Raw genomic sequence first — 27,884 nt, forward strand, 5'->3', positions numbered from 1 at the left:
AAACCGGAAGTGGCGCTGTAGCTCAAGTGGTAGAGCGCTCGCCTTGAGCTGAAGAGCTGAGGGACAACGCCCAGGCCCAGAGTTCAAGCCCCACGACCAACCAAAAAAAAAAAAAGAAAATCCCAGGCCAGCCTGGGGTGCAAATGGAGACCTTATTTCAAAAACCAAATAAGCAAAAATCCTCCAACAATTTTTCTTCCTTTTTTCTCTGGTTCTGGGGTTTGAACACTGGGCCTGGGCACTGTCCCGAGCTTCTTTTGCTCAAGGCGAGCACTCTACTACTTGAGCCACAGCACCACTTGTGCCTTTTTCTGACTAGTTTATTGGAGAGAAGAGTCTCACAGATTTTACTGCTCCAGATGGCTTCGAACTGTGATCCTAAAGTATCAGCCTCCTGAGTAGCTAGGATTATAGGTGTGAGCCTCCAGCATCCTGCCCTCCGACAATTACAAACAAACAAACAACATAGCCAGAATGAAGGCCAGCAGTACAGCCCTGTGGAGCAGGTTTCCGTCCAGGGCTGCGGGAGGGGGAGGGGGGGCAGACAAACACAAACAATGTACAGTCTGCACAGAGGTAATATTCAAAACCCTCAGCCATAAAAATAAAGGCCTTTTATTTGGTTTTCTGTGGCATCACAGCAACATCTGGACAACACGGCCACGGCTCCTCCACAGCAGGCCCCGACTTGGGGCTGGACGGAGCCAGGCCCTCCGGGCTGTGCACTCACAGGGTCACGGGGTCACCTTCCTGTAGGTGACGTGGAGATGCTGACTCATGGGCTGTGTGGTGGTCGCCATGGAGACTGTTTGTTCAAGCTTGCCTTCAGAATTCAGTCTGAATTTTCGAGTAATCTGAACAAAGAACAAGTCAAAGCATCTACATTTTACCTCCAAAAAATTCAACCACCAAGAAAGCACTCATTCCCCTGTGCCAGGAACCAGCCTCGGGCTGTGAGTGCCCCCCCATGACCCCTCCCCACCATGACCCCTCTCCCTCCCCCAACCTCCCCCCCCCCCCCGCCCCAGCCATGCTGCTCCACTACCTGGGAGCAAGCCAAGACCAAGACCATGGTGTTCTGTCCCATCCCCTTGGCCGCCTCCGGAGACCAACCGTGAATGCTGTCCAGAAGCGCTCCAGACCCTGCCTCAACTAAGACCTGCCCAAAGCTCTGTTCTTCAGTGGAGCTTGTGCCAAATGCTCCTCTGGAGAGCTTGGTACCAGCACCTTTGGAGCCACAAATCCACCAGAACACATCATGCGGCTCTGTCCACAAGAACTTGGGTTGTGTCCTGAGTCAGCCCTAGTTTGGGATGCTGGGTGGTACAAGGATGCAAGTGTAGACTTGTGACCAGTGGCCACCGGGCTCCACAGGCCCCTCTCCACCCACCCAGGAACCCTCAGAGCATACAGACTGCTCTGTGATTCCCCAGCCCTCTACAGAGAAAAGCCAGAAGATCTTTAAACCTCCAAGGAACCATATGGCAGCAAGGACCAAGGCCCAGGAAGGAGGGAGGTGGAGGCCCTGGCTGGGCATGTTTGCCCTGATGTGAGGCTGAGTGCGGGGAGGTAGTGCAGGCCCCAAGCTGGGGCTAGAGGCCCACAGACAAGTGGCCCAGGGCTGGAGGCTGAGCAGGGCTAAACAGAAACACATCAGGTATTTCAAATGGGCCTATTTTTTTTTTTTTGGTCGGTGATAGGGCTTGAACTCTGGGTCTGGGCGCTGTCCCTCAGCTCTTCAGCTCAAGGTGAGCGCTCTACCACTTGAGCCACAGCGCCAGTTCTGGTTTTCTAGTGATTTATTGGAGATAAGAGTCTCACGGACTTTCCTGCCCAGGCTGACTTTGAACCGAGCTCCTCAGATCTCAGCCTCCTGAATAGTTAGGATTACAGGCATGAGCCACCAGCACCCAGCTTAAGTCCGTGAGATTCTTATCTCCCATTGATCACTCAAAAACTGAAAGTGGGGCCATGGCTCTAAAGTGGTAGAGCACTAGCCTTGAGCAAAAAAGGGCTAAGGGACAGTACCTAAGTCCTGAGTTCAAGTTCCACAACTGAAAATAAAAAACAAAAAACTGGAAAATTCACAAACTTATGGAAACTAAATAACATACTCTTAAAAAAAAAAAAACCAATGGAGGGCTGGGAAGGTAGCTCAGTGGTAGAGCGCTTGCCTTATATGCATGAGGCTCTGGGTTCGATTCCTCAGCACCACATAAGCCAAAAAGAAAAAAAAAAGCTGGAAGTGGCACTGTGGCTCAAGTGGTAGAGTGCTAGTCTTGAGCTGAAGAGCTGAGGGACAGCGCCCAGGCCCAGAGTTCAGGCCCCACGACCGGACACCGCCCCCCCCCCCCCAAAAAAAAAAAAAAGAGTCTCAAGGACTTTCCTCCCCGGCTGGCTTTGAACCATGGTCCTCAGATTTCAGCCTCCTGAGCAGCTAGGATTACAGGTGTGAGCCACCAGCACTCAGCTTGTGAGTTTAAAAAAAAAATCACTGAAGCCAGGCACTGGTGGCTCACGCTTGTAATCCTGCTGTAATCCTAGCTACTCAAGAAGCTGAGAACTAAGAAGCATGGTTCGAAGTCAACTCAAGCCTTGAGCTCTTGATTGGCTTTTCTACTCAAGGCTGGTGCTCTACCACTTAAGCTACACCTCCATTTCTGGCTTTTTGCTGGTTAATTAGAGACAAGAATCTCTTGGACTTGTCTGCCAGGACTGGGTTTGAACCTCAGTTATCAGACCTCAGCTTCCTGAGTAGCTAGAAACTCCGCTGTGAGCTACTAGCACCCAGTTGTTGTTCCTTCCCCCTCTTTTTTTTTTTTTTGTTGGTCGTGGGGCTTGAACTCAGGGCTTCGGCGCTGTCCCTCAGCTCTTCAGCTCAAGGTGAGTGCTCTACCGTTTGAGCCACAGTGCCACTTCCGGTTTTCTGGTGGTTTATTGGAGATCAGAGTCTCACGGACTTTTCTGCCCAGACTGGCTTTGAACTGCGGTCCTCAGATCTCAGCCTCCTGAGCAGCCGGGGTGACGGGCGTGAGTGTGTTTTACCAGGCTTCTTCATATGTTGCCTCAGTATGGGTTTGGAAGCTTGGTAGAACACACTGTTCTTTACTTCAAGCACCTCTGGTACCCTGTGCAGGTATTACAGATCGTTTAATAAACAGAATCCTTTATGACTGATGATATTGAGGTTCTTGGGAGAATCAAAGAGAAACACTATCCTGTGTTCCATCTGCTAATTGAGAAAATATCATCTGGTATTTTCATATACTAAAAATAAAATCAAATAAGAGATGAACTGGAAGCCTGGTATGGTGGCTCATGCCTGTAATTCCAGCTACTTAGGAGGATGAGATCTGAGGATCACAATTCATAGCTTGAAGAAAAGTCCACGAAACTCTTATCTCCAATTAATCATGAAAAAGGCAGAAGTGGAGTGGTTGTACCACTTAAGTGGTACAGTGTTAGCCTTGAGCAAAAAGAGCTCAAGGACAGCAGCCAGGCCCTGAGTTCAAGCCCCAGGACCCACCCACCCACACTCACACCCACATGAAAGAAAAAAAAAAAAAGAAAGGAAAGAAAACCCAAGAACACCAGACATTGTTATTTTGGAGCAGAAAATCTCACCCCAGTGGGAACCTGACTCCAGATACATATAGCAAACACCCTGGAGACTACTAAATAGCCTGGCACCTAGGGCAGACTGAACTGTACTAAACACAGTCTGGAAAACACGAGACAGAAAGTGAAAACAGATTAGCAGCCATAGCTCATACCCACCCACAGCAAGTACACACTGAGGAGGCCACAGTTCTACTGCCCCGCTGTCCTCTCTTCAAGGAGGAAGGAATAAAACGGCCAACAGCAGGGGAAATGAACCCTTTCCAAACCAAGGTTCATTTATCAGATTTGAAAGACCTAAGATGGAAGTGAAGGAGTGGGGTCTAGTGACTCACCTGCAATCCTAGCAGGAGTGGAACTGTTAAGAAAGCAGCTGAGCGCACTGGCTCAAGCCTCTAATCCTAGCTACTTGGGAACCTGGCTTGAGAAGTTTTACCTAAACTGTCATTCCTAGCTACAGGGCAGCACAAGGGCTGGGCACAGTAGCAGGTGCTTGTCAACGAAGCACCCAGGGGAAGCACCAACACAGGACTGTGGTCTAGGTTGGCCCACGCAAAAAGCAACATCTTAGTGCAAAAAAATGGGCTGGCAGAGTGGTAGAGCACCTGGCTAGCAAATGCAAGGGGCCAAGAAAACAACCTGCCAGAATCTACCACATTTAATGTGGACCTACCCTGACCATCATTTAACTATGAGAAATGCATCCACCAATGCTTAATATGGACCTACCCCCTGACAATCACTTAACTATGAGAAATATATGCAACAGATACCTTTGCAGAATTGTGTAACACAAGCTAGGCAGTGGCTCATGCCTGTAATTCTAGCTACTCAGAAACTGAGATCTGAGGATCTTGGTTCAAAGCCAGCCTGGGGCAGGAAAGTTAATGAGACTCTTCACTCCAATGAACCACCAGAAAACCTGAAGTGGCCCTGTGGTGGGGCGCTCGCCTTGAGCAAGAGCTCAGGGACAGTGCCCAGACTCAGGGGAAAAAAAAAAAAAAGAGCTGTATAACACAAATACAAAGGGCTGCTTACAAGAGGAAATAACAGACCTGACAACCACCTGCTGCCTGTCCCTCAGCTGGGCTCATCCACATCCCGTGGTGGGAGTTTAAGGAAGGAGAGAGGGACCCCAGACAGGCCTGCCGGTGGCAGGTGAAGGGGTAACACCGACGCGGGGACCGAGGGCAGAGTGACGCGCCAACCACTCTGAGTATTCTCAGACGCTCCTGGCAGGACCGGCGGCTCACCTGCTCTACGTGGGGCCCCTTGGCAAAGGAGATCCTGGAGATGGAGTGGGATGCGATGCACAGCTCCTGCCCGTTGACCTCGCCCTCCTCCACCTCGACGATGCCTGAAAGGGAGGGCCAGTTAGCACTTCCAGACCGCCGCGCCTCCACGGCTCTGCTCTCCGAGGGGTAGTCAGGAACTCAGTGGGAAATCTACACTTTGCAACATCCAGGTATAATATTTCTCTTTGTTTGTACTTTGCCTTCTAGATATCAAGAAGGAAAAGACTCGTAACTGTTTTGTTTATGATGCTAGGCACACGCTCTATCACTTAAGCCACACATCCAGTTCCTTTTTATTTTTCTTGCAACAGGGCCTCATGTTCTCTAGGCTGGTCTGGAATTTGTTTTTTTTTTTTTTTTTATGTTTTTTGGGTCCAGTCATGGGGCCTGAACTCTGGGCCTGGGCGCTGTCCCTCAGCTCTTCAGCTCAAGGCTAGCGCTCTACCACTTGAGCCACAGCGCCACTTCCGGCTTTTTTCTTTTTGCTTATGTGATGCTGAGGAATCGAACCCAGGGCCTCAGGCATGCAAGGCAAGCACTCTACCACTGAGCCACCTTCCCAGCCCTGGTCTGGAATTTGTGAACTGAGCAATCTTCCTGTCTCATCCTTCTGAGTCGCAGGGAACACAGATGCAGGATACAGGGTCTTTGCTTTTGTGTTTCTCTTCATGGACAGGTACTCTGTGCAGGGCCACTCCTGTGTAGATGTCCTGGACCCCACACTTCCTTCCTAGAACTCCTCAAAGGGCTGGGCAGCCAGCCCTGGGAGCAGCTCCACCCCAGGCAGAGCCCAGCCTGCACCCTGGGTAAAGGGAAAAGGATGGACCTGGGTAGCCTCTTGGCTCCCTTCTGTCTTCTACCACACTAGCAGTGCCCTGGGCAGCTGCGTGTCAGGCTTGGTACATACTCCACAGGAGCTGTCAAGGTCAAGGGCAAGGGCATGCAGGCTGTTTTTGAGTAATTTGTAAGTAATGAGCTTGGCTGATGTCCAGACAGACCCTGCAGTCAGGCTGGCTGCTCTTTGACCCCTGTCCCTTGAGCAGCATCTGCTGGGGAGGACGTTAGGAGGATGTCAAGCTGCAGTTCACAGCCTGAAGGATACCATGCCTCCACTGTCCCCACAGACAGGCATCCAGGAGCAGGGACACACCCCAAGTCACTTGAGATGGGTAGCACCCTGAGCAGCATGCCCTGGTTCCAGGCAGGCAGGGAGTACCTGTATTCTGAGCGCTGACAAAGGCCACCTTGTTGCTGTCGGGCTTGAGGCGGATGAAGCCACACTCTCTGTGCATCGGTTTGCGGGTGTCCGGGTGGAAGGAATTGAACCTGGATGGGGAGTCAAAGAGGTGAACCAGACAGCTAACCTCACCGCAGAGCACCTGGCCTGCTAGCTGTCCACCACCCTTGGAAGGAACAGCAACCCTGTGGCCACAGAGCTGTGAAACCTGATGCTGGGGCTGGTCCTCCAGGCTCCACCCCCTCAGGCTCCTTTTTACTTCCTCCATCATTTTCTGGGCAGACCACTAGCAGAAAGGGTGTGTTCGGGAGGGGAGGGGAGCAGGGATCCAACCTAAGGCTTCCAGCATCTATCATTGGACACTGACTGGTCAAGGCTCCTAGCCCCAAGAACTTAAAAAAAAAAATGTTATGGTAGCACGGAGGCTCAAACTCAGGCCGTGTCTCAAGACAAAGATTAGAAATGTGGTGGGTCCTCAGGAGACTTGACATTGTCTTGAGGAGCATTGGCTCAGAGAGAACACTACAGTTTCCTTAGTACTCCTCAAGCTAGAATGGAAAGATTGACGGTAATGCTAGCTGGATGGCTTGAGACCCAAGAAGCACCCATGTTACACTCTGAGACAGGAAAGCATTAGCTCAACAATGTTAAAACAAGTGAAGGGTAGAATGTGAAGAAGATTCAATTTTAGCATAGTTTTTAGAGAATTTGTGAAGGGCTCGAGCTGTTCAAAAATAACAACAACAACAACAACAAAATCAGAGCCTTGTGCTTTGACTTCGCTTTTTGCTCTTGGCTCGAGCTCTACCACTTGAGAACCATTCTACTTCTGACCTGTGAAGAAAAGAATCTCATAGACTTCTCTGCCCATGCTGGCTTCAACCCACGAGCCTCCTACGTAGCTAGGATGACCAGAGGGAGACGCGGGCGCCCCGCGGGGATCTGTTCTTCATGTGCTGGTGTACTCTCCCCAGAATCCCTCTTGCATCTCACCCTGCATGGTTCCCAGTCCTAGGCACGTCACAAATACTGTGGACAATCCCAGCAAAACCTTCCTCTTGACTTATTCACATGGTAGAAAGAAAACAAGCATTGAATTAGGGTAAGATTCCTAATTAAGTTTGGTCATCATTATAAATTCATGATGGTAAAGAAGAGAAACCTCTCTGAATGGAGGGCCTAAACCCATGGCCTGAGAAGGTACTCATCGTCTACCAGCACGACGCTTACTTGATCTGTCTTCAAGATAAGCCCCTAGCCAGTGCCAGTCCCTCACGCCTGTAATCCTAGCTACCCAAGAGGCTGAGATCTGAGGATTGAGGTTCAAAGCCAACCTGGGCAGGAAAGTCCATGAAACTCTTTTTTTTTTTTTTGGTCCGGTTGTGGGGCCTGAACTCTGGGCCTGGGCGCTGTCCCTCAGCTCTTCAGCTCAAGGCTAGCGCTCTACCACTTGAGCCATAGTGCCACTTCCGGCTTTTTTCTTTTTGCTTATGTGGTGCTGAGGAATTGAACCCAGGGCCTCAGGCATGCAAGGCAAGCGCTCTACCACTGAGCCACCTTCCCAGCCCCAGCATATTGTTAAGATAGGGACTTGCTAACTTTTGCCTATGCTGGCCTCAAATCATGACCCTCCTTTCTCCACCCCAAGTATCTGTCTCTTTAAAAGAGGTACTACTGGAGGCATGACTCAAATGGTAGAGTTCCAGCCTTGAGAAAAAAGCCAAGTTAAGAGCACAAAGCCCTGAGTTCAATCCTCAGTACTGGCACCAAAACAACACAACAGCAGCAAAAAAAGATAAGGTGTAGTGTGTTACACAGAGAAGCCCTATCCCAAAATGATGATGATGATGATGATGATGATTAATCTGCCAGGCAATAGTGGCTCATGCATGTAGTCTTAGCTATTCAGCAGGCTGAGATCTGAACATTATGGTTTGTATTCAGCCCAGGCAGACAAATCTGAGAGACTCCTGTTTTTCAAATAACCAGCAAAAAGCCAGAACTGGAGTTGTGGCTCGAGTGGTAGATCACTAGTCATGAGCGAAAGAGCCGGCCGAGAGTGAGCTCCGGAGCTCCGTCACCAGTGCTGGCACACAAGGAAGAACCTGAGAATCGCAGTGCTGCTTCCTCTCCCGCAACTGGCTCTGGGGTAAGTGTCCTCTTGTCTTCAGTGACACTACAGTGGCAAATTTCTGTACAGGAATATTGACCGAAATCAGGGATCCCATTAAGCATGTGTACTTGTTTATATTTGGGTTAACAAGTCTCTAGTTTGTGGTCTACCTAACCTCTTAAAAATATATAATGGAACCAGAAAGTACTATTTTTACTAAGCCTGTGCCTCAGGTGATCAAAAGCTGCTTGTGTGTGCCTCTCTCTGCCCATTTGCTGGGATGACTTTCGGACGCAGGCAGCCCAGGAGCAGGGTTACGACTTACGAGAAGTTGAGCATGGGCTGGCCTACATGGGAGATGTGCGCCTCCTCCAAGTACTGAAAAGGCTGCAGCGTCGGGAAGGTCCCGGCTCCCGGAGGGTCTGACAGCCAGGTGCCCAGCATCCACGACAGCGGCTCCACCACGGGGCTCATCTGGGGAGGCTCTGAAAACAAACGCAAGTCAGTGAGGGGGCTCCTTCCGACTGCCGGCGGGCTTTCCGGAGGAAGCGCACCGCTCCTGGAGGCGCCTTCAGCAGACACACTAGACACGGCCCTAAGATCTGTCTTCAGAACCTCTGCGGAGTGAAGGGAGCGTGGAGGGCAGCTCCCGACTGAGTCGGGGGGATACTCACACGCGGCTGCGGGCCGCGGGGCAGGGGGCCTCAGGGAAGGAGTGCAGGGCAAGGCTGAGGCAGAGGCTGGAATGCTCAGGGACCAGCAAGCAGGAGACAAGAGCACGGGGGGGGGGGGGGGGGGGGCTCCGGGAGGAGGAGGGGCTGGGACGGCTTCTGCACTCGGCTCCCGTGGCCCTGCTCTCCCCGCACTCTCCCGGGTCCCTTGGAGGACCTGCTGCCAGGCTGACTCCCAGATACCCCAGCAGCCCACCCGGCAAACCCAGGGGCAGAACCCGAAGGCTGAAAGTGGCTCTGAGGAGAAGCACAGGTGGAGATCCGTCGACTGGATGGATCCCTCCCTGGACCGCACACATGCGCTGAGGACCAGGACCCACTGAGGCTGGTCCCCTGAAGATGGCGACCAGGACAAGGCTCAGCCTCTGACATCCTCAGACTACACACACAGTGTTGAGAAGTGGGACGCTGGGGAGGAAGGAGGTCCCGGAACAGCTGGCACACACAAGCACCCTGGCTCAGGGGTGGAGCCGGGGCACAAAGCAAGCATGGAAGTGGGTGGAGAGCACCAAGCAGGTACAGGGCAAATCTGTCAGCCTGCACTGGGCTGGGGAGCCAGGCCCTGCTCCAGACCTCCCGGACTGGGATCAAGCTTCCTAATTACATACCGGAGAAGTTCACAATCATCACAACCCCTGAAGGAAGAACTGGGTGCAGAACCTCCAGGTGCTATTGCCGGAGGCCCCTCAATCATCCTATTCTACACACCAGACACTCCTGGAAGAGAGATGTGGGAGCTGGCCCACAGACGCTCCACCAGGCTTCCTGGAGAGCGCTAGTGAGGATGGTTGTAGAATTACAGGGCATACTGGGAGGGGAGCTGTTGGGGAGTCGGAGAGGGATGGCAAAAATACTGGTGGGCAAGGAGGTTGGCCTAGGCCCGAGGGCAGCGGTAGCGCAATGGAAGGACCAGCTTCTGACAGGATTTGCTGACGCTTAGACAGAGGAGAGAGGTTTTGGGCCTGAGCAGCCAAGAGCACGAAGAGCTCTGGGAGGAGGTCTCAACCTCAACTCACCGATCTAAAACAGCCAACTCCAGGATACAGAGACACCATTTTTCTCACACCAAGAGGGAGGACTTTAGAGAATGTTCCGGTTTGACTTTATCAGGTTTGGAATTGAATGTTCTCTGCAAACGTCAGGCCTCCCTTGGGCCCTCTGGCCAGCGAGTGTGTGGCGCATTCCCAGGCAGCAGGGTGACCGCTGTACTGCCTGCTCCGCCCACACACGGGTTGGACTTCCAGCGACACGGAACCCAGCCACGATGCTAATGCCCTGCACCGGGGAAGCCCCAAGCTCTGCCGGGTGGTCTTACCAGCTGGCCGTTGGCCCTCCGCTAAAGTGTGGGGCTGCACAAGCCCAGCCAACTCACACACTGGGCTTGGGGAGTGACCAGGGCTTGGCTTGCTGGTAATCTAGAGCCTCCCCCCCAACAGTGACTGCAACTGTAACCCCAACACACACACGCGCTCTCCAGCACAGACACCGCTCCCTGGGGACGTGAGTGGGGCAGGGAGGACAGCCTGAGCCCCGGAGGGCCTCATGGGACCCCAGAGGGGCAGGCCGAAGTCCTGCATGTTGCTCGAGAGATGCTCGTCCTGGGGCTGGGAAGGTGGCTCAGTGGTAGAGCTGAAGAGCTGAGGGACAGCACCCAGGCCCAGAGCTCAGGCCCCACGACTGACAAAAAAATGAAAGAAATGCGCGTCCTTCCTTACAAAGCTCCCCAGAAAACCAGCCTCAAGATGCAGCACACCTTCCAGTGACGCGTCCTGCGGCACTCTGGTCCCCCCGTTACCAGGCAGGAGGGGACGAGCCCTGTCTGCCCCTAGGGTGGAAGGCTTGCAGAGCAGGCAGGCAGAAAGGGTCTGCGTGCTCTTAGGAGGCAGAGCTAGGACCGGACCTGACCACAAGGATCCGGTGCCCCATCCCAGACCTACAGCTCACTAAGGGGAAATGTCATCAGATGCAGTAGTGGTAATCGGTGTGCTCCAGGCCAGTGCCCAGGCCTGCCCTCCTTCCTCACGTTCCCACATCTCTACCCCTCCTGTATGGTCACACTCAGATTCTCCCTTCCAGGGTCCTCTCCTCTGTGTATTCATTACTAGGTGACAGCTTCTACCTTCCAGAACCAGCCTGGTCCTCTCTGAGACACTGACTGCTATCCCCACCCCCAGCCACCGTGTCCCACTGGGGAGACCTGTCCTCATCTCGTCTGATTCTGAGGGATCTTAAGGGAAATGTCCTCAAATGTTGAGGGTCAGAGACAAGGAGAGATAGGTCAGAGATGGGAAAAGGTAACCACAAACAAGAATAAGGACAGTAAGGGGCTGGGAAGGTGGCTCCGTGGTAGAGCGCTTGCCTTGCATGCCTGAGGCCCTGGGTTCCATTCCTCAGCATCACATAAGCAAAAAGAAAAAAGCCGGAAGTGGCGCTGTGGCTCAAGTGGTAGAGCACTAGCCTTGAGCTGAAGAGCTGAGGGACAGCGGCCAGGCCCAGAGTTCAAGCCCCACGATCGACAAAAAAAAAAAAAAAAATCTGGTATGTTGGCCTGGGCTGGCTTCAAACTATGATCCTCAGATCTCAGCTTCCTGAGTAGCTATGATTATAGGTGTGAGCCACTGGGACCCAGATTATCTGAGGACCTTTCTGGGCATACAATTAGTAAGTCAGCATTGTGCCTCTGCCATTTCTAGGAATTTAGGAAAAAAAGATGACGATGAAAAACTTCCCTAAACTCAATTTTCAGGGAAAACAGATCACAGATATAATCCACAGCCTCCTGGGGCCACAAGAAGTTGGGTGGCTGGAGCAGTGGAGTGTAAGAGAGGCCGGGAAGCCAGGTGCTCGGGTTGAGAAGGGCAATAGGCAGAGAGGCCCACCATGGCCCTTCGGGCTGCCAGGCAGGATTCTGACCCCTGGGGCCTCGGAGGCTCCTCTGGTCTGGACAGAGGGCTGCACACAGGCAACTCCTGTGCGTAGCAGATGCAGGTGCATCTGGCAGTGGGAAATGGACAGGCTGGCCTCGGTGCACAGTGATGTCACCAGACCATCAGAAGACCTCTGCGGTCAGGTGTGTGGCGCGTGGTACCCGGAGGAAAAGTGTGTGTACAGCCTCTGCTTTCTCCAGCTAAGAGTGAGGCGCCACAGGGCAGGGGCAGGCGGGGCGAGACAGAATGGAGAGAAAGCACGGACTCATCCCATCCTCCTCACTGAGTCATGTCTGAGCCGGGTCTGACGATGTGCTCCGGGTTGGCCGTGACCTTGTGCCGTGCCCGCCACAGCCCTAAGGCGCGGAGGACAGGTCTGCCACTACGCCTGAGTTTATTGCTACTGCTGGTGTCACATTTTTGCTTTTGGGTTTTTTTCTTGTAGTCGTGGGGCTTGAACTCGGGGCTTGGGTGCTTTTTTCTTTTGGCATATGTGGTGCTGAGGGACAGAACCCAGAGCCTGGTGCACGCAAGGTGAGCACTCCACCACTGAGCACCTTCCCAGCCTCGGCAGTTGTCTTTTTGAAGACTGCACATAAACATAAAACTTGAGAAGGAAATGGCAAGAAAACTAGTGGTGACCCATGAACTGGCAAAGAACAAAAGCTAAACCAAATCACCAGCCCTGGGAGTTCTGTCATGGGACCTGCTGGGGCACAGGACAGTGAAGAGCTAAGAAGAAAAATCAAGAACCACGGTAAAATGCAGCGGAGTGCCTTCACCATTGCTGGAACTCCTCCTGAGCATGAAGCAGGACCCAGCAACTCCCTTCCCAAAGACAGGCCTAACAGAAAGGAAAACACCTGTCACAAGTGCTGGCTGCAGCACGATGCATCACTGGCAGACAAACACTGTGTGTCCAGATGGCAAATACTGGTCGGCTATAAGGAGGAGGGAAGGCTGGCAACCAATCCCTAGCTACTCAAGAAGCTGAGATATGAAGATGGCAGGTTGAAAAGTCTGGGAAATTCCATCTTCAACTAACCAGCAAAATGCTGGCTGAAGGCATGACCCTGAATTCAAGCTATGGTACTGGCCAAAAAAAAAAAGGAATGAAGAGTATGCTAAAACCTGAGTGACCTTTAAAAACATTACACTCTGCCAAGACAGGGCAGTGGAAGTCCCTCCACACCGATGGGGGCAGTCCGTGTTTCTCCACAGCAGAGAATGTAGCATGGCAGCCAGGCCACACACAGGCCAGAGTCACACCCACACACTGCAAGTGTGGCGGCCCAGGACAGGCTGTCAGTGGAAGATGTACGTTGGCTTCCGAAAGTCTAGAAAAAGAATTCCAAGTTTTTTATTCCAAACTTTCAATTATCTTGAAAATTCTAAATTAATGGTTGTCATGTGTTGACTTGATAATGCTTTAACACTAAGGGTTAGATAAAACGTATCTTTAAAAGTAGTTTCATGGAAGGGTGCTGTGGCTCAATGTAGTAGAGCACTAGCCTTGCACAAAAGATCTCAGAGACAGCGCTCAGGACTTGAGTTCAAGTCCCAAGACTGTCACCTTTCTAAAGTGAGTGTATCACATTGAAGCTCAGATTGTCTTTTGCCAGGCGGCACTGGGCCAGCACCCCCATAGTCAGCACTGCAGAGTGAGTACTGTCTGCTCCCAGGAAACGGCCACATGAGGGGGCTGGCAATCCAGGGCCTGTTGTGGCAGACAATACTCACTTTTGGGACAGAAGAGCCACTTCCTGAAGACTTGGTCACATCTTTAAAGGCTCTGTGGTGGGAACCCCACACAGCCCGTCCACCTGGCCTGTCTGAGCTGTCACTGCCCTGCCGGGCGGTGGCGCCCCCTGGAGGCAGCGGCCACAGCTGCTCTACACCCACAGCACATCCTGCCTTCCTCCACCTGCTTCCTCCTCAGGCTTTACATCTGACCGATGGCTGCTGAGCTGGAGGGAAATGGTTGGCTCAGAGCACAGCTAGGGGCTGAAGCTGGACCACCGCCCCGGCTGGCTTGGGGAAGGGCTAAGCCGAGGTCGCAGGCCAGCAGGCATTCCTCTGGGGGAAGTTATCTCGCCCCTTCTCCCTCTCTCTCTGCAATGAGGTGAACAATCTTCTCCATCATGTGCTCCTGCTGCCTCGATGTTCTGCTCACGCACACGTGGCCACGAAACCAGAAACTCAGAATGAACCCTCTGAGATTTGGCCTAAATGAATTTTCCCCCTCTAAGGTCTTCATTGGTTGTTTGGTCACAATGGGCAGTAAAAGTAACTAACAGGCAAGCTTCATGCGAGCACACCTACTTCCTGCAGCCAGGAGGGACTGACCAGCTGACCAAAGTATTCAGTTACCAGCACAATGGCGAGCAAAGGGACCAAACAATAAAACAGCCATAAAATACTGGTGAGAACTTGCTGTAGTGGGTGGTGAGAGGAGAGCGAGGACTGGGCTTCCGAGAGGGCTGGCCAGGCCTCACTGACCATCCAGAGAAGGTGGGACAGTGCCTTCCCTCAACTCTAGGCCGAGATACTCAAGAGTAGGAACTCAGACGAGATGCCAAGAGGGTCTGTCACAGGAGGTGGAAAGGAGGCAGGTGGGGAGACGTACGGAAAGTCATGCTCCAGGGGCATCCTGTGCTCAGGTGACAGGCAGGTGGAGAAAGGTGGAGCACTTGGACAGGCTGGGCTGGGGTGGAGAAAACGCAGTGCCCAGAGGTCTGAGTCAGGCCACCAGGCCTACAAACTGCCTGGGTATAGGCACAGGCAGGGCCTGGCTGTGCAGGGCCCTAGGGGCGTGAGGCTAGGTTTGGTCTGCCCCTTCCATGCTCAGCAACCAAGTGGGGCCACAGCTGAGGGAGCCTTGCTCAACAGGAGCCGCAGGAGGGAGGGAATGAGGACTGGAGGTCTGCAGTGTGACAGGATCACCAAAAGAGCCTCCACACAGGCGAGGGCCACGGTGGTCAGGGAGCCCAGTGTCCAGGCTGTGGCAGGACTGCGATGCACCATGGTTCCGAGCGCTGCTGAGGTAGAGAGCAGCCTCAGGCCTGCATGGGCCAAGGACACCTAGCAGAGGATGGGCAGGGAGCAGGCAGGGAGAGACTGCAGCTTTCTGCCGCTCACCAGTCCTGGCTGGAAGCCATTCATCCAGCGGTGCTTGTTGGATTGTGACTAATTAAACTTGTTCTATTAACTGTGGATCAGTGTGACATGGGAAACGCACGAGGCCTTGGCAGGCCATCCACACAGGGCTCAGCAGGTCCTGCAGACGGTGAGCCTGGGCCCTCGGCTCCCACGTGGCCGGGCAGGTCCCACAGACAGGGACCACAGCACACAACACTTGGAAATGCAAGGAGAAGCAGGATAAGGAGATTCTATGATGACTCCAAAGACACATGCCAGGGTAGAAAATGTGGCGGGACTGGACGTGAGGGGAGGGCTGCCATGTCCATACACCAGCTGGTGAGGGCACTCACGGTGAGTTACCAGCCAAAGATCTGGCTATGCAGTAGAATATCAAACTGCTCTGAGATACACCTCAAGCTGTATTAAGTCCTCCTAGCTTGCTGTTGCTAACGCATTTTAATTTGGTCAAGAAAGCAGACTGGGCAGTAATCAGAGCTTCTTCTCAGCCACACTGGCCCCCTGGTCCTGCTTCGGGTCAGGCAGGCTGTCCTGGGGCTGGCTCCTCAGCCCCACCCCACCTGGTAACGGCCAGTGCTTCGGCCAGTCTCCTTGCTTTCACTGAAGCATTAAATTATTATAGAACCCAAACATCAAGTTAAAGAGTCTGGATGTGTGTTGAAATTCATCAAACTGCATCCTCAAGAATTGTATATTGCCAGGTGGTTCATTCACGCCTGTAATTCTATCCACTCAGGAGGCTGAAATCTTAGGGTTGCAGTTCAACGCCATCCTGAGCAGGAAAATCTGTGACTCTCATCCCCAATTAACCACCAAAAAGCTGGCAGTGGAGCTGTGGAAGAGAGCTAGCCTTGTGCAGAAAAGCTCAGGGATAGCGTCCAGACCCAGGATCAGTTAAAAAAAAAAGTTAAATAACTCTGATCATATAAAATAGTATGTACCAAAGTGAACTCCAGGACATGGAAACAAGAGGCTTTTTGTTATTTTTGTTTTCTTTTTGCCTTGTTTGTTCATGTATTTGTCTTTGGGAGGGGATGGGAGGCACAAAAATGGAGGGACAGAAGGTGAACAAATGCAGCAGTGGTACTCACTAGACGCTATGTGGAAAATGAACTGTGTAACTTGTGGATGGGGAGGGGAGGGAAAAACTGGGAGAACGAAGGAAGGGGTGACTCTGTCCAAAAAGACATGTACTCATTACCTGAGCTATGAAACTTCTCTGCACGTAACAGTAAAAAATCAAAAACAAAGTAAGACAAGAAGAGTGGAGCATGCCTTTAATCCCAGCACTAGGGAAGCTGAGGCAGAGGACTGGAGCTCAGGTTAGCCTGGGTTACAGAGCAAAACTTTGTGTAAGAAAAAGGAGACAGAGGGGATGGGAAGGTGGCTCAGTGGTAGAACGCTTGCCTTGCATGTATGAGGCCCTGGGTTCGATTCCTTAGCACCACATAAGCAAAAAAAGCTGGAAGTGGTGCTCTGGCTCAAGTGGTAGAGCGCTGGCCTTGAGCTGAAGAGCTGAGGGAGCGCCCAGGCCCAGAGTTCAGGCCCCACGACCAACAAAAAAACAAACAAAAAAAAACAAACAAAAAGAGACAGAAAAGAAAAAGGAAAGGAAAAAAGAAAAAAAAGTTTAAGGATCTAGCCTATTTGCAACTTTTAATCTCCTTAAAAATAAATCAGATAGGTTTCGGTATACATTTTTTCTGATTTCATTTTCCTTTTATTATCTCAAACAAATTGTAAAAATAAAAATTTAAATTGTCTACAAATAAAATTTAAATTTCCACTTCTGTCCCTAGACATTGAAAGCAGGCTTACCCATCCCTACGTTGTCTGAACTCCAGCAAGACACACCGTCAAGGTTCCTCAAGGTTGTTTTCTGCCATGACGGGAAATGTTTGCACCTGGCTGTTAATGTGCTTCAGGAAGTGAATGCCAAATCTTAAGAGAGCATTCTGGGAAATGTAGTCCACTATCAAAGATCATGTCCCACAAGAAAGTAGAAGACAAGGATCTCTGGTCCTGGAGATCATAGAATTTTAGGGCTGAAAGAGCTGCATTTTATCAATGAGAGATGAGCCCAGGAGCTTAAAAGTCCTGTGTAGAGTGAGGAGCAAGCCTTCCTGTTTGCTATGTCCACTGAATAGGAAAGCAAAGATCCAACTCATTAGATGAGGAAAACACATTGAGCCAGGCACATAGCAGAAGCTAGAATAGACATTCCAAGGGCTTCTGAAGTGTAGTTTTTTGTTTTCAAGTCAGCTGGCCTGGCTGGAAGAGTAGATCAAGTGGTAGAGCACCTGTCTAGCAAGCACAGCTCCCTGAGTTCAAACACAGTATTGCCATTAAAAAAAAAAAGAATAAGCAAGCCTCCCTCTACCTTGGCTTAGGGTTAAATATAGAAGTCTGGGCTGTTACATCAGAATAACGGGGTGGGTGAGCTTCCAGGTCCAATTTCCATAGTAAAAGGCATGCAAGTCATAGTCTCATCTTACACTAAGAAAAACACAGAAACAAAGAGGGAAATGAGGTGGGGGGGGGGGGGCTCTCCCAAAACAGCAGCACAGCCAGGATCCGTGTAGCTGGGGCACAAGTGACAGATTTGCGATACCCAGGGTGCCTCCAATGAATGCAGGAAGCTGAAGAGCAAGACCAAATCTGCTGGGACTGTAGTCCTGGGGCCCCACATTTTCAGGGGTTTTGGAAGGCCACCAAATCCACACCTTAAGAAGTTGGGGCAGCAGACTATTCTGAAATAAGCATGAGGCTTTCTCTGGAACCAGGGCTGCTCCACAGTGACACATCTCACCGGGGAAAGGGCATGTTTGCACCCAGCTCCTGACCCTTCCTGTGTCCCCCAAGGAGACAAGCTACACTTGTGAAGGTCACAGCGCTGAGCCACAGGCCATTACAGGGCTGACGTCTAACCCTGAGTACAGATCACTGTTCCTCCCTGTGCCCCACCTGACAGGGCTCCTGCCCAGAAGTGGCTGACAGCACCAAGTGCCAGGGGCACTTACTAGAGGTTCCCAGAGGACGAAGCCCTGGGCAACTATGGCCACTCAGTTTCTGCCATCTAGTGCTCACCGTTAGACATTACAGGAGACTGCCCTGGCTAGGCTCCTGCACTGGCCCTCAGACCTGGCTAAAAACCAAAATGGAGCTGGTCATGGGAGCTCATAATTGTAATCTCAGAACTCAGGAGGCTGAACCCAAGGCAGCAAAAGCCCGTAGAGAGCTTGGGGGCATCTCCATTGTAGAAAGCTTGCCAGCCTGAGAGGTAAGGAAGAAATACTTCAGGTAAAAACCGAGGGAATTTGACCCAGCCAGCCCAGGTCCAGCCCACAGTCTGCCTGCCAGTGTCCTCCCGGGAGCCACCAGGCCCTCAGCCTTTTACTCAGGATGAGTGATAAACCAGACATGTCTGAGGGGAGAGGTTTGACTGATCATTGAAGAGACCTAATACTGAGGAAAAAACACTCTTTCCTCAAAGTAAATTATCCAGCAGAGGTGTGTGTCCAAACACCCTAAAATGGGGGTGTCCTGGCAAAACCAAGCGTCCACACCAGGAGGCTTGTTTCTATAGACCTATGTGTAGCGATTTCAGGCACCTGCAGACGGTTTCCCCACTGTTTCCTGAGAGGTCAACAGTAGTCAAGTTAAATTTGTTTTTAAACTGAACTTCCAGACAGCAGATGCACATCACAGTAATCTCACCATTGATGACCCTTGTGTGTAACAGAGCAAGACAGCTTTAACCTAGTGAATGCCTGCATTGCTTTATTATCATTAAAAAGCTGAATGCTTTTGCAAAACAAACAAAAAACAACAAAAACCTGAGGGAATTTATTCCCTGCAAGAAATATGGAAAGATTTTCATGGAGAAGGTGTATGATACACTTCAGGAAAAAAACACAAATCAAGAAAGGAAAAGCACCATTAAAGGAATAAGATAAAGCAAATTTTTTTTTTCTCTTGCAGTGTTGAGGCCTCAACATAATGTATGTTCTTCTTATTCTTGAGCTTTTGTGCTCAAGGCTAGCACTTTACCACCTGAGCTCCACTTCTAGCTTATTTTTTTATTTTTATTTTTTATGGTCAATTAGAGATAAGAGTCTCACAGACTTTCCTGCCCTGTCTGACTTCAAACCTTGATCCTCAGATCTTAGCCTCCTCAGCAGCTAGGATTACAGGTAGGTGTAAGCCACTAGCACCCAGCTCTTATTCTTATAGTAACATAATGGCTGACAGCAGCTATTCCATAAAGAACGGAAGAGGGACTGTCAGGAAGGACAGAGGAGAGGACGCGGGACTGCCGAAGGTGGACCTGACTAGCTCTGAATGTGAAGTGCCTGCTCTAGGACAAATCACTAAAAAGTTCTTTTGTTTTTTGGTCGTGGGGCCTGACTCTGGGCGCTGTCCCTCAGTTCTTCAGCTCAAGGCTAGCACTCTACACTTGAGCCACAGCGCCACTTCTTGCTTTTTTCCCCTGCTTATGTGGTGCTGAAGAATTGAACCCAGGGCCTCATGCATGCTAGGCAAGCACTCCACCACTGAGCCACCTTCCCAGCCCTAAAAAGTTTTAAAAAGAAGTATTATTGATAAGTTAAGGAGTAGTGAGAAAATAAAACCATGTAAAATGCTGTTAAAAAAAAGAGAAGGAGGACTGGGAATGTGGCTTAGTGGTAGAGTGCTTGCCTAGCATTCATGAAGCCCTGGAGGGCTGGGAAGGTGGCTCAGTGGTAGAGCGCTTGCCTTGCATGCATGAGGCCCTGGGTTCGTTTCCTCAGCACCACATAAGCAAAAAGAAAAAAGCCGGAAGTGGTGCTGTGGCTCAAGTGGTAGAGCGCTAGCCTTGAGCTGAAGAGCTGAGGGACAGCGCCCAGGCCCAGAGTTCAGGCCCCACGACCAGAACCAAAAAAATAACATAAAATAATAAAAAAAATGAAGCCCTGGATTCCATTCCTCAGTACCATATAAACAGATAAGGCTGGAAATGGTGCTGTGGCTCAAGTGATAAGAGCGCTAGCCTTGAGCAAAAAAGCTCAGTGACAGTGCCCAGGCCCTGAGTTCAAGCCCCAGGACTGGCAAAAAAAAAAAAAAGAGAGAGAGAGAGAGAAGGGCTGGGCACTGGTGACTCATGCCTGTAATTCTAGCTACTCAGGTTGCTAGGATCTGAGGATTGTGGTTTGAAACCAGCCTGGAAAACAAAGTCTGAGACTCATATCTCTGAGACACATATCTCTGATTAACCACCAAAAAGCTGCAGGTGAAATTATGGTTTAAGTGGTAGAGAGCTAGACTTGAGTAGATAAAAGTCAAAGGACTTAGTGAATGGCATAACTCCACAGAACTAATGAACTGTTTAACAAAATGAATACCAACAAGCAGAAATGGGGGGGGGGAATGATGTGGGGGGGCCACAGGAATGGAGACAGGAAAGGTGAGCAAATGTAGTCACTATGTTTGATGTATAGTATGCAAAAACGGAGCTATGTAACTTGAGGGAGGGATGGGATGGGGAAAACTGGGGTAGACTGATGGAGGAGGTGCACTGATCAAGAGGTACTGTATTCAAACCTGAGTTATTGAACTGTAGACTCTTTGTACAACTACTTAATTTAGAAAAACTAAAAAGCTAAAAAGCTAAGGGATAGCACCTATGTCCTGTGTTCAAGCTCCAGTAGTGGCAGAAGAAAAAAAAAAGACAAAGGAAAAACTAGGGAAGAAAACAAAAGAAGCAAATAGAAAGCAGTTACAATCATGGCCAGTATTAATATAACAATTTCAATAATCACTTTAAATGAGAATGGTCTAAGTATACCAATTAAAACTGTCAGAGGATATTTAAAATAAGATGACCCAGGGGGGCGGGGGGGAGGATGGGAAGGGATGGGAAGGGGAAAGAAAGGAGGAGGCTACAATGCTTAATAAGAAACGTACTCATTATCTTGCCCATCTAATTGTAACCCCTCTGTACAGTATTTTCACAATAAAAAATATAAAAAAAAGATGACCCAATCTTATGTTGTTTATGAGAAACCAACTTTAAACATACATATGGATTAAAGTAAAGAGAAAATTGGGTACAGCGACACTTGTGAATCTAATACTTGAGAAGCTAAGGCAGAAGGGTTAAAAGTTTGAAAGGGGCTGGGAAGGTGGCTCAGTGGTAGAGCTTGCCTCACATGCATGAAGCCCTGGGTTTGATTACTCAGCACTACATAAGCAGAAAAAGCTGGAAGTGGCGCTGTGGCTCAAGTGGTAGAGCGCTAGCCTTGAGCTGAAGAGCTGAGGGACAGCGCCTAGGCCTAGAGTTCAGGCCCCACAACTGACCCCAACAACAACAACAAAAACCTCCTAGAGACACTGAGCATTGGTGGCTCATGCTTATAATCCTAGCTACTCAGGAGGCTAAGACCTGAGGATTGTAGGTTCAAAGCCAACCTGAGCAGAAAAGTCCATGAGACTATCTCCAAAAAACTAATCAGAAAAAACCACAAGTAGCACTGCGGCTTAAGTGGCAGAGTCCTTGAGCATAAGAGGCTCAAGGACAGTGCCCAGGTCCTGAGTTCAAGCTCCAGGACGAAGAAACAACAACAACAACAAAAAGCAATTCAACAGTAAAAGAAGAAACAACTCAATCAAAAGACAGGTCAAGGATCTGGGCACTTCACCACAGAAAAGGGTGGCAAAGAAATTGTATCTCACTATAGAACAGTCAATCAGAACAATGAGATACTTCTACACCTGCTGAAACAGTTAAAATCCAAAGATCTGGGAACATCAAATGTTGGGGATGGGAGTAACATGTCTTCTTATTACTTATGACCGTGTCAAATGGTGCAAACACTTAGGGATGTAGCTACAAAGCTAAACCTATGATTGTGTAACCACTGTAGATAGGTACCAAATTGAACTGAAAACTTCTATCCATACAAAAACCAGCGAGTGAGCCAGGCACAGAGGTACATGCCTGTGATCCTAGCACTTCAGAAAGAGGCAAAAGGCAGACTTTGGGGGCTGGGAAGGTGGCTCAGTGGTAGAGCGCTTGCCTTGCATGCATGAGGCCCTGGGTTCGATTCCTCAGCACCACATAAGCAAAAAGAAAAAAGCCGGAAGTGGCACTGTGGCTCAGGTGGTAGAGTGCTAGCCTTGAGCTGAAGAGCTGAGGGACAGCGCCCAGGCCCAGAGTTCAGGCCCCACGACCGGACCCCCCCCCCAAAAAAAGGGCAGATTTTGAGGTCATTTTGGGAAATAATGAAGTCTGTCTTGAAAACAGAAGAAAGCCAGGCATAGTGACTCATGGCTGTAATCCTGGCTACTGAAAAGGTACAGATAGGGAAGATTATGATTTGAGGCGAGCTTGGGCAAAAAGTTCAAGAATCCATCTCAACCAATAAAAGCTGAGTATGGTGGCATGCACGTGTCATCTTAGCTATGTGGGAAATGTAAATGAGCTAGGCTGGCATAAATGCAAGCAGGACTCTATTGGAAAAATAACTAAGCGAAAAGGAATAGGGGCATGGCTTGAGTGGCAGAATGCCTGCCTAGCAAGCCCCGTGCTCTGAGTTCAAAACCCAGAACTGCCAATAATTTAAAAAAGTTTTTTTTTTTTTAGCATGTTTAGAGTGTTTGTGGCTCACACCTATAATCCTAGCTACCCAGGAGGCTGCGATCTGAGGATCGCAGTTCAAAGCCAGTCTGCGCAGAAAAGTCTGTGAGAATTTTCAATAAGCCACTCAGAAAACTGGAAGTGGTGCTATGGCTCAAGTGGTAGAGTGCTCAGCTTGAGCTGAAGAGCTGAGGGACAGCGCCCAGGCCCAGAGTTCAAGCCCCACGACCACCAAAAAAAAAAAGGCTTTAGGGCTGGGAAGGTGGCTCAGTGTTGTAGAGTGCTTGCCTTGCATGCATGAGGCCCTGGGTTTGATTCCTCAGCACCACATGAGCAAAAAGAAAAAAAGCTGGAAGTGGCGCTGTGGCTCAAGTGGTAGAGTGCTAGCCTTGAGCTGAAGAGCTGAGGGACAGCGCCCAGGCCCAGAGTTCAGGCCCCATGACAGGACCTCCCCCCCCCCCCCCCAAAAAAAAAGGCTTTAAGTTAGGTACTGGTGGCTCACTCCCACATATCCTAGCTACTCAGGAGCTGAGATCTGAGGATCCTGGTTAAAAGCCAGCAGGAGGAAAGTCTGTGAGATTCTTTTTTTTTTTTTTTTCTTTTTTGGTACTGGGGATGGAATCCAGGACGTTGCACTTGCTAGGCAAGAGCTTTCGTTGCACTTGCTAGGAAAGAGCTTTGCCACTGAGCTACATCCCAGCCCGTCTGTGAGATTCTTATCTCCAATTAACCACCAGAAAACAGTAGTGGTGCTGTAGTTCAAAGTGGTAAAGCACTAGCCTTGAGCAAAAAGAGCTCAGGGACAGTGCCCAGACCTGGAATTTGAGCCCCCCCCAAAAAAGGGGAAGGACTCAGGTTTTTCAGTGTTGATAAAAATTAAGGAAAATGTATGCATTTAACATCTTGACACAGAAAGATTTGACATATACACAGGAGAAATGAGCAGCTTCAGAATCCCAAAGGACCAGCCTGCCATTCCAAAAATCAGGAAGTAAGGCAACAGATCTGCTGACTCACTCTGTGAGCCTTGGTGGGCAGGGGTCAAAGGCACCAGCCAGCAGGTGAAGAGGACACACCCTTATCAAACCACGCACAAGCACAGAGACAGGCTGTGTGTTAAGGCACAGTGTAACCTGCAGAGCAAAGGCTCTCAAAGACTGTTTGATACAAAGAAATTCAAGGCAGCTGGGTACCAGTGGCTCACACCTGTAATCCTAGGTACTCAGGAGGCTGAGATATGAATATCACTGTTCAAAGCCCGACCAGACAGGCCAAGTCCATGAGACTCATCTCCAAAAAAAAAGCCAGAATTGGAACTATGGCTCAAGTAGTAGAGTGGTAGCCATGAACACAAAAGCTCAGGACAGTGCCTATGCCCTGAGTTCAAGCAAGCCCCAGGATGGACAGATGGACAGATGGATGGACACATACACACACACAAAAATTAAACTCTAGGCTGGGATCTGAGGATCGAAGTTTGAAGCCAGCCCAGGCAGGAAAGTCCATCACATTCTTATCTCCAATGAACTACTTGGAAAAAGTTGGAAGTGGCACTATGGCTCAAGTGGTACAACACTAGCTTTGAGCCAAAGATGCTCAGGGATGGCGCCCAGGCCTGAGTGCAAGACCTAGGACCAGCACAAAACAAAGAGTGAATTGAGGCCCAAATGACAGGAGCAAATCCAGGGTAAGGTCAGTGCAGAGATCATCCAAGCCTCAGTCACAGCTGTCAGGAAACATGCTAGCATAGCGTCCAAGCCTCAATCACAACTGTGGGGAAACACGCTAGGATAGTGTCCAAGCCTCAGTCACAGCTGTCAGGAAACATGCTAGCATAGTGTCCAAGCCTCAGTCACAGCTGTGGGGAAACATGCTAGCATAGTGTCCAAGCCTCACTCACAGCTGTCAGGAAACATGCTAGCATAGTGTCCAAGCCTCAGTCACAGCTGTCAGGAAACATGCTAGCATAGTGTCCAAGCCTCAGTCACAGCTGTGGGGAAACATGCTAGCATAGTGTCCAAGCCTCAGTCACAGCTGTCAGGAAACACGCTAGCATAGTGTCCAAGCCTCAGTCACAGCTGTCAGGAAACATGCTAGGATAGTGTCCAAGCCTCAATCACAGCTGTCAGGAAACATGCTAGCATAGTGTCCAAGCCTCAATCACAGCTGTCAGGAAACATGCTAGGATAGTGTCCAAGCCTCAATCACAGCTGTCAGGAAACATGCTAGCATAGTGTCCAAGCCTCAGTCACAGCTGTCAGGAAACATGCTAGCATAGTGTCCAAGCCTCAGTCACAGCTGTGGGGAAACATGCTAGCATAGTGTCCAAGCCTCAGTCACAGCTGTCAGGAAACATGCTAGCATAGTGTCCAAGCCTCAGTCACAGCTGTGGGGAAACATGCTAGCATAGTGTCCAAGCCTCAGTCACAGCTGTCAGGAAACATGCTAGCATAGTGTCCAAGCCTCAGTCACAGCTTTCAGGAAACATGCTAGCATAGTGTCCAAGCCTCAATCACAGCTGTCAGGAAACATGCTAGCATAGTGTCCAAGCCTCAATCACAGCTGTCAGGAAACATGCTAGCATAGTGTCCAAGCCTCAGTCACAGCTGTCAGGAAACATGCTAGCATAGTGCCCAAGCCTCAGTCACAGCTGTCAGGAAACATGCTAGCATAGTGTCCAAGCCTCAATCACAGCTGTCAGGAAACATGCTAGCATAGTGTCCAAGCCTCAGTCACAGCTGTGGGGAAACATGCGAGCATAGTGTCCAAGCCTCAATCACAGCTGTGGGGAAACATACTAGCATAGTGTCCAAGCCTCAGTCACAGCTGTCAGGAAACATGCTAGGATAGTGTCCAAGCCTCAGTCACAGCTGTGGGGAAACATGCTAGCAGTGTCCAAGCCTCAGTCACAGCTGTCAGGAAACATGCTAGCATAGTGTCCAAGCCTCAATCACAGCTGTCAGGAAACATGCTAGCATAGTGTCCAAGCCTCAATCACAGCTGTCAGGAAACATGCTAGAATAGTGTCCAAGCCTCAATTACAGCTGTCAGGAAACATGCTAGCATAGTGTCCAAGCCTCAGTCACAGCTGTCAGGAAACATGCTAGCATAGTGTCCAAGCCTTAATCACAGCTGTCAGGAAACAGACTAGGATAGTGTCCAAGCCTCAGTCACAGCTGTCAGGAAACATGCTAGCATAGTGTCCAAGCCTCAATCACAGCTGTCAGGAAACATGCTAGCATAGTGTCCAAGCCTCAATCACAGCTGTCAGGAAACATGGTAGCATTGTGTCCAAGCCTCAGTCACAGCTGTCAGGAAACATGCTAGCATAGTGTCCAAGCCTCAGTCACAGCTGTCAGGAAACATGCTAGCATAGTGTCCAAGCCTCAATCACAGCTGTCAGGAAACATGCTAGCATAGTGTCCAAGCCTCAGTCACAGCTGTCAGGAAACATGCTAGCATAGTGTCCAAGCCTCAGTCACAGCTGTGGGGAAACACGCTAGCATAGTGTCCAAGCCTCAGTCACAGCTGTCAGGAAACATGCTAGCATAGTGTCCAAGCCTTAATCACAGCTGTCAGGAAACAGACTAGGATAGTGTCCAAGCCTCAGTCACAGCTGTCAGGAAACATACTAGGATAGTGTCCAAACCTCAATCACAGCTGTCAGGAAACATGCTAGGATAGTGTCCAAGCCTCAATCACAGCTGTCAGGATACAGACTAGGATAGTGTCTAAGCCTCAGTCACAGCTGTCAGGAAACATGCTAGCATAGTGTCCAAGCCTCAGTCACAGCTGTCAGGAAACATGCTAGCACAGTGTCCAAGCCTCAGTCACAGCTGTCAGGAAACATGCTAGCATAGTGTCCAAGCCTTAATCACAGCTATCAGGAAACAGACTAGGATAGTGTCCAAGCCTCAGTCACAGCTGTCAGGAAACATGCTAGCATAGTGTCCAAGCCTCAGTCACAGCTGTCAGGAAACATGCTAGCATAGTGTCCAAGCCTCAATCACAGCTGTCAGGAAACATGCTAGCATAGTGTCCAAGCCTCAGTCACAGCTGTCAGGAAACATGCTAGCATAGTGTCCAAGCCTCAGTCAAAGCTGTCAGGAAACATGCTAGCATAGTGTCCAAGCCTCAGTCACAGCTGTCAGGAAACATGCTAGCATAGTGTCCAAGCCTCAGTCACAGCTGTCAGGAAACATGCTAGCATAGTGTCCAAGCCTCAGTCACAGCTGTGGGGAAACACGCTAGCATAGTGTCCAAGCCTCAGTCACAGCTGTCAGGAAACATGCTAGCATAGTGTCCAAGCCTTAATCACAGCTGTCAGGAAACAGACTAGGATAGTGTCCAAGCCTCAGTCACAGCTGTCAGGAAACATACTAGGATAGTGTCCAAACCTCAATTACAGCTGTCAGGAAACATGCTAGGATAGTGTCCAAGCCTCAATCACAGCTGTCAGGAAACAGACTAGGATAGTGTCCAAGCCTCAGTCACAGCTGTCAGGAAACATGCTAGCATAGTGTCCAAGCCTCAGTCACAGCTGTCAGGAAACATGCTAGCATAGTGTCCAAGCCTCAATCACAGCTGTCAGGAAACATGCTAGCATAGTGTCCAAGCCTCAGTCACAGCTGTGGGGAAACATGCTAGCATAGTGTCCAAGCCTCAGTCACAGCTGTCAGGAAACATGCTAGCATAGTGTCCAAGCCTCAATCACAGCTGTCAGGAAACATACTAGGATAGTGTCCAAGCCTCAATCACAGCTGTGGGGAAACACGCTAGGATAGTGTCCAAGCCACAGTCACAGCTGTCAGGAAAAATGCTAGCATAGTGTCCAAGCCTCAATCACAGCTGTCAGGAAACATGCTAGCATAGTGTCCAAGCCTCAGTCACAGCTGTCAGGAAACATGCTAGCATAGTGTCCAAGCCTCAGTCACAGCTGTCAGGAAACATGCTAGCATAGTGTCCAAGCCTCAGTCACAGCTGTGGGGAAACACGCTAGGATAGTGTCCAAGTCTCAACCACAGCTGTCAGGAAACATACTAGGATAGTGTCCAAGCCTCAATCACAGCTGTGGGGAAACACGCTAGGATAGTGTCCAAGCCTCAGTCACAGCTGTCAGGAAACATGCTAGCATAGTGTCCAAGCCTCAGTCACAGCTGTCAGGAAACATGCTAGGATAGGGTCCAAGC

The 27,884-nt window shown here is 50.2% G+C and overlaps 1 protein-coding gene across 2 annotated transcripts in view; it reads right to left on the reverse strand.

The window, feature by feature from the left end:
• Positions 1 to 599: 599 nt before the first annotated feature.
• The window catches only part of Thap4 (THAP domain containing 4), a 40,116-nt gene continuing 12,831 nt past the window's right edge, over positions 600 to 27,884 (reverse strand). Inside the window, exons 1-5 of one of the 2 annotated variants that reach the window (XM_042699676.1) lie at positions 16,899 to 16,980; positions 8,589 to 8,748; positions 6,130 to 6,239; positions 4,872 to 4,975; positions 600 to 854 (exon numbers count right to left, since the gene is read on the reverse strand). In XM_042699676.1, coding sequence (XP_042555610.1) covers positions 735 to 854; positions 4,872 to 4,975; positions 6,130 to 6,239; positions 8,589 to 8,748; positions 16,899 to 16,902 — 498 coding nt within the window. In that variant the 5' untranslated portion in view covers positions 16,903 to 16,980 and the 3' untranslated portion in view covers positions 600 to 734. Of the gene's footprint in view, positions 855 to 4,871; positions 4,976 to 6,129; positions 6,240 to 8,588; positions 8,749 to 16,898; positions 16,981 to 27,884 lie in introns of those variants that run through there. The other variant, XM_042699675.1, reaches the window with a different exon arrangement.

Source organism: Dipodomys spectabilis, unplaced genomic scaffold, assembly GCF_019054845.1.
Source record: "Dipodomys spectabilis isolate Male_0828 unplaced genomic scaffold, ASM1905484v1 ptg000261l, whole genome shotgun sequence".
NCBI classification, from domain to species: domain Eukaryota; kingdom Metazoa; phylum Chordata; class Mammalia; order Rodentia; family Heteromyidae; genus Dipodomys; species Dipodomys spectabilis.